The 7,880-nt window shown below is 38.0% G+C and overlaps 1 protein-coding gene across 7 annotated transcripts; it reads left to right on the top strand.

The window, feature by feature from the left end:
- The first annotated feature begins 768 nt into the window (after positions 1 to 768).
- LOC112790077 (disease resistance protein RPS2) lies at positions 769 to 7,880 on the top strand. Of its 7 annotated transcripts, XM_025832302.3 has the most exons (8): positions 769 to 1,053; positions 1,757 to 4,537; positions 5,053 to 5,334; positions 5,449 to 6,214; positions 6,478 to 6,595; positions 6,708 to 6,868; positions 7,281 to 7,460; positions 7,556 to 7,880. In XM_025832302.3, exons 2-5 carry the CDS (start codon positions 1,790 to 1,792, stop codon positions 6,483 to 6,485), a joined length of 3,804 nt encoding a protein of 1,267 aa, XP_025688087.1. In that variant the 5' UTR covers positions 769 to 1,053; positions 1,757 to 1,789; the 3' UTR covers positions 6,486 to 6,595; positions 6,708 to 6,868; positions 7,281 to 7,460; positions 7,556 to 7,880. The 7 variants fall into 7 exon arrangements, with proteins under 7 accessions (XP_025688087.1, XP_072088790.1, XP_025688089.1 ...); XM_072232689.1 differs by having other exon boundaries at positions 6,708 to 7,460; XM_025832304.3 differs by having other exon boundaries at positions 6,708 to 6,894; positions 7,281 to 7,880.

The raw sequence follows: 7,880 nt of genomic DNA on the forward strand, positions 1-7,880 counted from the left end.
ACCAATATTACAAGGACAAGAAATATTAGAATAGTTGCAACAGTTGATTATATTACACTATCAGTTCAAAAATTTACATCCAACAAATTATGCCATATACACCCAACAAATTACGCAATATACTCCTAAAAATCAGTTACGACAAGAACTAGAACAAGAAGATCAGTAAAGCATAGAATACTAAGAAGAACAGTAAAACCTAGAACCAAGAAGAACATTAAAACGTAGAACAAGAAGAATATTAAAAACAGTAAAATGAGAGATAGAACAAGAATAACAGTAAAACCTATAAGAACGTAGAAGAACAGTAAAACCTAGTTCTTCGATTTCGAAATGTGAAAAATCTACAAGATGAGTAAAATAGTAACGTACCTTGAGTAATATTTCTTCGTTTTCTGTTGAAATTGTTGATCGAGAGTTCTATCTTTTGTTGATGGTTTCTGCTAATCTCTGCGACGAGTTTTATCTTTTCGGTTTGGAATGTTGCTCGAAGTTTGAAGGTTTGTGTTTTGTTCGAAGGAGAAGTGGAAGAGTGCGCCATAACGAGCGCCTTTTGTGAAGCGTAACGGTTGAGTTATGCGCGTGGCACTGACGCTCCATTCAAAAGAACTGAGTGCGCGTATCTTTATTTTAGGCTGGGCCAACTTATAATACTTGTAGGCCTTTTTTGTTTATATGTGTAGCAGTCCCCATAATAAAATTTGAGGATCGAAGCATTTACCCTGTATTCAAACTATAAGCATTAAAGCATGTAGCACGCGATATAATATCGCTTAAATAATAATATCGACTGCAGAGGAAGAGTTTCATTATTGCCAAATGACAAGTGAGGACTGAGGACTGAAACGTGTTGTAAAAAGAATCACGATAGAAGTTGTCGAAACAGTAAAATAAAGATAACGAAGTAAAATTGTCGTTGTCAATTCCTCACCTACTTCAGTCTCCTACTCCTTATGACGGTGGTCTTAGCATTAGATAGCTTGTCTTAGAGCGTGGTACCTAACTCGAGGAGCACGAGACGATTGCATTTTGATAATCAGAGCAAACTAATAGGTACGTTTCAAGATTAAGCCTTATTATTCATGAATTCTGGTGTTTAAGTTATTAACGCATACCATACTTTGAAGCTCTCTTTAAATTTTCCCTCAATTTATGAGCTACTTATTTACTAATAGTCAATTTGGTTCATGACCGATCAATCTAGAAGCATCTGAATGCTTATTAGTTTTGTTCTAGTGTTTGATACAATCTAGAAGTATTCACTAATGCAATTTTATCTCTTCAGTAATACTCTAGATCACAATTATATTTATTCATTTAGGTGAGCTCATGTTTGAGATTTCTTGTGAGATCAAATATTTGGATAAGATTACAATTAAATAATACACGATTTATGGTTAAGAATCGACTCATTTCAAGATTTCGCTAACAAGTTTTGATATAATCAAAGTACTTGAAATGTATATTTTACTGTTTGATAAATTACGGCAAGCTTCTAGCTCAATGTATGGTTCTCAGTGGTTGATTTGATGGCTTGATCCCGTGATATTGAAATCACACAAACAAATAAATCGTTACCCCAATAATCCCGTATTAAAGGTTGATAGATAATATTAATTAACTCCTGCGTAATTAAAACTAAGTATGCTTGCCATATAGCAACTTCCAGAGTCAGATCTATAATTCTATATATAGGACAATAGATGAATGCTCAGAACAAACAATTTTTCCTTAATTTGGTTCCATTCTTTTGCAGTCAAGGAATACACAATCAAGAAGCCTAACACAGATGGATACAATTGCTAGCATAGCATCAAATGTGGCTGTACCTGTTCTAAAACAACTTACTTATGTATTGCTGTACAACACTTATGTGACTAACCTTGAAAATGAGGTCCAGAAGTTGCAGCGGGAAGAGAAAGAAGTGAGGCACACTGTTGAAGCTGCCAAAAGGAATGGTGAGCAGGTTGAAGACACAGTGCGCGACTGGTTTACTCGTGTTCGTGCAGCAATAGAAGAGGCTCAAGAATTCCTTCGTCACGAAGAGCAAGAAAGAGTTGGATGCTTAGATATATATTCTAAGTACACCTTCAGCCAGAAGGCAAGAAATTTGGTGGATCATCTATCTGAGCTCAGGCAAGAGACATTTGACAAGGTTTCTTACCGTTGTGCTTTGAAATGCAATGTCAGTTCAGCTTCCAGAGGATATGAAGCCTTGGAATCTAGATCTGCAATGTTGAATGAGATCATGCAAGCCTTGAAGGATTCTGAGGTTTCCATGATTGGTGTGTATGGAATGGGTGGGGTGGGTAAGACTGCCCTGGTTAAGGAACTAGCATGGCAAGCCGAGAAGGGTGGTTCGTTTGATGTGGTCGTTGAGGCAACTGTGACAAGTGAACCAGATGTGAGGACTATTAGAGCTGAAATTGCTGATGGTTTGGGTCTGAAATTTGATGAGCTGACTGAGATGGGAAAAGCATGCCGGTTGCGGCAAAGGATTAGGCAAGAGCAAAGCATTCTTGTCATACTTGATGATGTTTGGGGAAAGCTTGACTTGACTGAGGTTGGTGTTCCTTCTGGTGAGGACCACAAAGGATGCAAATTGTTGGTGACATCCAGAGATCTTAATGTGTTGAATGCTATGTTGGGTGCGCAGAAGGTTTTTAGACTCGAAGTTCTGTCTGAGAGTGAGAGTTGGAACTTGTTTGAAAAGAAGGGAGGGGAAGCTGCTAAGGATGACAGCATTCAACGGATAGCAAAGAAAGTAGCCGAAAACTGTGCGGGTTTGCCCCTTTTGATAGTGACGGTGGTGGAGGCATTAAAGAATAAGGATTTCTATGCTTGGAAGGATGCATTGGAGCAGTTAACCAATTTTGATCTTGATGGATGTTCCTATTCCAAAGTGCATTCTGCTGTAGAGCAAAGCTATGAATATTTGGAAAGTCATGAACTCCAAACATTTTTCCTCCTTTTGGGTTCATTGGGAAATTATTATAGCATCAAAGATTTGTTAGTATATGGCTGGTGTTTGGGTCTGCATAAAAATGTTGATTCATTGGCAGACGGAAGAAACAGACTTTATAAATTGATAGACAACCTGAGAGCAGCGAGTTTATTGCTTGAAGGGGAAAGATATCAAGTTGAGGCTCTGCACATTGTTCGCATTGTGGCTGCCGCAATCGCATCCAGAACCAAACCTTTCTTTACTATGCAGAGAAACACTGAATTGAAAGAGTGGCCTAGAATGGATTTCCTTGAAACTTGTCAACATATTTTTTTGGATTGGTGTTATATCAATGAACTTCCAGAGAAGTTAGAATGTCCGACGTTGAAGATACTGCAACTCTGTAGTCAAGGTAACTATTTGAAACTTCCTGAGAATTTCTTTGTTGAGATGAGAGAATTGAAGGTTCTAACTTTAGGAGGTCTGAATTGTACACCATCGCTTCCTTCGTCTCTTGGTCTCTTGACAAACCTCCAGGCATTGAATCTTTGTAAATGCATGTTGGAAGACATAGCTGTTGTTGGAGAGCTCAAAAACTTGGAGATTCTCAGCCTTGAAAAATCCGAGCTTATAGAAGAACTTCCTGCGGAAATAGGACAATTAATTCATCTAAGGTTTCTAGATTTGACTGATTGCTCAACACTAAGAGTTATTCCCCACAACCTGATATCAAAACTGACAAGCTTGGAAGAGCTCCTTATAGAGAACTGCAATATTCAATGGGAGGTCCAGGGATACAAAAAGCAAGGCAATGATTCAAGTCTAAGTGAGCTTGGGAGTTTGCATAAACTAACAACTCTGAATATTCACATCAATGATGCATCAGTTTTCCCTAGAGACTTGCTTGCCCTTGGAAAATTACATAGTTACAATATTTCAATTGGGAATGGATGGAATTCGATAGGGGTGGAGTCCGGGTTTTTCAAAGTTTCAAGAGTATTTAAGCTTAATCCAAGCATGGATCCAAGAATACTCGTGGATTATGGGATCAAAATGCTGATGAATAGAGCTGAAGATTTGCATCTTGCTGAATTGAAGGGTGTCAGGGAAGTACTCTACGAATTGAACGATGATGGATTCTCGCTGTTGAAGCATCTTAGTATCCAAAATAGTGATGATATGCGGAGCATTATTGGCCCGATCGAGTGGGCTCATCGTGATCATGCCTTCCCCAACTTGGAGTCATTGATTCTTCACAATCTGAGTAACCTGGAAAGGATATGTAGTGGCCCTCTTCCAGCACAGGCCTTTACCAAACTAAGGGTTGTCAAAATAAAAGGCTGTGATCAGATCGAATTTGTTTTCCCACACTCCATGGTTGAACAGCTCTCTGAACTACTTGAAGTCGAAATTTGTGAATGCAAATTCATGACCAAGATTGTGGCTGAAAAGATAAAAGAGGATGACAGTGAAACTGACAAGATTCAGTTCCTTAAAATGCGTTCTCTCACACTTGAATGCTTACCTTCCCTCGTTAGTCTCTCTCCCGAGCCTTCTGTTAACAACAACACCATTCAACTTTTTACTGAAAAGGTAGAAAAATGGACTAATTCTTCTCTAGTAAACTCTTGACTAGAACATCTTATGCTTGTTAAGCTTGTGTTTGAAAATTTTATTGTCTATCTTTCTTGATACTTTTAGAGAGACACAGGACAATAAAAAAAACAGTGGCACATTCTAAACTGGAGTGAAGCAGTCTTCTTACTTCCACATTTTCAGTATATCTAATGAAGTCATATCACTGTTCTTGATGATATGTTTTTTCCTGACATAGATAGTTTCGTCGTATAAAGCCATTAATTTAGCATAGAAGAACATATTGATTGCGAGTTCTTTAGGCTGAAACAAAAATATTTGATAAAGGAAAGGGGAAAATAATATTTGCCTCTTCTACATGATGAATGTGTGACATGAGATATTACTTGCTTTAACGGGATATATATTTAAAATTGTTACTTAGAACAGCATGGCACTGCTTTCTTTTGCCAGAGATAATCATACTATAAGTTCAAATTTCTTATGGCAATGATTATGTTTATACTTTATAGGTTGAATTTCCAAATTTAGAGAACCTGAAGTTGTGCTCAATCAATGTACACAAGATATGGGATGACAAACTTTCAGCACAAACTAGCTTTCAAAATTTGACAACTTTGACGGTAGATGGTTGTGAAAGGTTGGCATATCTTTTTTCATACCATGTGGCTGCAAGACTTGTCAAGCTCCAGCATCTTTTAATTAATTCATGCAAATTAGTAGAGCATATATTTTCCCAAGATGGAAACACAGACAACGTTCGACTTGCTAGAAAGTCTGTTCCTACTGAAATGGTGAGCGTTTCTAAATGATTCAAGTTGTTCCTTTCTCTGTATCCTTTTCTTTTCTCATACGGCGTGTGTGTATTCAATCGTGAATCTGACATAAGTTATCAATGGCATATACAGGGTCCAATTTTCCCAAACTTGGAGACAATTGTGATCTCTGAAATGGAAAGCTTAAAGTCAATATGGCCAAGTCAACTCCCTCAAAATTCCTTTAGTAAATTGAAAAAGATGGAAATCACATATTGTTCCAGCATCTTGAACGTGTTCCAGTCTCATGTACTAGACAAATTACTAAGTCTGGACTCATTGGATGTATGGTATTGCGATGCGCTGGAATTTGTATACGAAATAGAAGGTGGAATTAACGAAGTGGACATTCAGTTGAGAGCTTTATCTTTGGGCCATTTACCAAACTTGAAGCATTTAATGAATAAGGATCCTCAAGAGTGTGTAAGGTTTGAAAACCTATCTATGGTAAAGGTAACCACATGCAAAAGCTTGAAGCATGTGTTTCCACTTTCTATGGCAAAAGATCTTCTGCAACTCGGGGTCCTTGAGATAAGCGATTGTGGGGTCGAGGAAATTATAGGAAATGAACATGGAGGAGGGGAAGAGCAAGAGTCACCTCTTGGGCTTGTCTTCCCAAAATTAGCCTGCATAAAACTTTTGAATTTGCCGGAACTTCGATGGTTTTGTAACAAAAATCACTACTTCAGATTTCCATTATTGAATCAATTATACTTGGTGGAGTGTCCAGCAATGGAGACATTCTCGCATGGTATCTTAAGGGCATCAATCCTCAGGAGGATATATTTGAACGAGAAAGGAGATCAATCGCACTGGGAAGGTGACTTGAATACTACGATAAGGAAAATTTTCACCAAAGGTATATCTAATCTGAATTCATGATTTCTCTGGAGAAATGCATGCATAGTTTTGGAGCACAATTAATGCTTCCTAGAGGAGTAATTATAATCACAATTAATGGTTTTGAATATAATGAGTGGTTGTTCTCATTCTCTTTCTCATTCAGTTTCTCTTGAAGTACGCATTAAATGTGCTAAAAGAGTATGCAAGTCTTTCTCTTAATTCTTAATTTTTCCCTAGAATGCATTTGTTATGTGATATGTTATGTTTTTGTGATTATAGAGATTTAAACCAAAGCGATTCATAGATGTGTGAAGCGCTACGTCCATCACCAGTGGCGGCCTCTCCCTTGGACGAGAAGTAACTCACACTCTACAATCCTCAAATTGAATTCAAAGAGGTAAACAATCTTTCTGGATTTTGGTGGTATTATTTTGTGAACTTTGTAGGCGTTACTTGGTGTTTGTTCTGCTGAATTTTTTATTCAATAGTTGCATATGTTTGTTTTGAAGTGGGCGTTTCGAGCAGCGACAGCGGTGGCCTTTCTAGCGGCGGCAGGGCAGCAGAGGCGGGAAAGACAAGAGAGAAGGGGGTGTTTCGAGCAGCGGGAGTGGGGTTCTTTTCAGCAGCAGCAGGGCAGCAGCGGCGGTAGGGGCTAGGACGAGACTAAGAGGTGAGAGGTTATAGAGAAAGAGGAAGGTGAGAGATTAGAGAGAGAAAACGATTTCAAAATGAATGGGAAGAGGGTTCTTGGTTCAAATTAGGGCACGATTACCGTCGGATTTACCGGTGGATTAGTCCGACGGTAACATGGTGCGTGTAACCAAAACGCAACGTTTCACTAAACAAGGTTCAGCGTCGGATTTACTCGCCGGTATATTCGACGGTAGCCAGCTTGCCAAAATTTCTTTATTCCCTCCAAATTTTACCGTCGATGTTACCGTCGGAACATCAACTTTGACAGTAATATTTTAGGGTGAAGGATTTATTGCCAAATTCGACAGTACATCCGACGGAAAACTCAACGCTAACGTCCGACGCTAAATTTGACGGTTTTCTCAACGTTTTTTTTTTTTTTTTTGTAGTGAGCGCCGAGTTTTTGAAAGAGAAAGAGAGTGCATTTTTGGCAAGTTCATACATTTTCCAACAAGAATTCAAGGTGTTCTTTCATAGCTTTTGGTTGGTTCTTCAAGGATTCAAGCCTTCCAAGTCCAATTCCTTGTTCTTGATTTTTTTTTTGTTCTTCCATACAAATTCCAACAAAGGTAACCATCAATCTTCACCCTTCTTTTTTTAGTTTTGAACCTGAAACTAAGGGGTTATGTTGCTCTCTTCCATGTCTAAAAAATCACTCATGAAGGCCTTAAGGGAGCATGCCAAAAAGCACTCAAAATTCAAGTTCTAAGTGGGTGAAATTCATCACTTTTTTAGCACCATGATTCGGCCAAGAGGACTTAATTTTCATTACTTGTCTTTTTGCTTTTGTTTAGGTGATTCTTGGTGTATAAAGTGTTTAATGACTGATTTGAACAAGAGATAAGAGTTAGGATTAGTTAGATTATATTCATGCCTGATTTTGTGTGCATGAGTCATTTTATGATGATTTTGTGCATAAAAACTTATTCTGAAATTGTATGATACAGAGTTATTTTTGGCTTGATATATATGTGAAATAAAATTTTTCA

This window comes from Arachis hypogaea, chromosome 3 (assembly GCF_003086295.3).
Source record: "Arachis hypogaea cultivar Tifrunner chromosome 3, arahy.Tifrunner.gnm2.J5K5, whole genome shotgun sequence".
NCBI classification, from domain to species: domain Eukaryota; kingdom Viridiplantae; phylum Streptophyta; class Magnoliopsida; order Fabales; family Fabaceae; genus Arachis; species Arachis hypogaea.

Excerpts from the sequence above, each read along its gene's own strand:
- LOC112790077 (XM_029296753.2), top strand. The coding sequence starts at position 1,790 with ATGGATACAATTGCTAGCATAGCATCAAATGTGGCTGTACCTGTTCTA. Across the intron at positions 4,538-5,052 it reads TTCAACTTTTTACTGAAAAG|GTTGAATTTCCAAATTTAGA; the intron begins GTAGAAAAATGG and ends TATACTTTATAG. Across the intron at positions 5,335-5,448 it reads AGTCTGTTCCTACTGAAATG|GGTCCAATTTTCCCAAACTT; the intron begins GTGAGCGTTTCT and ends TGGCATATACAG.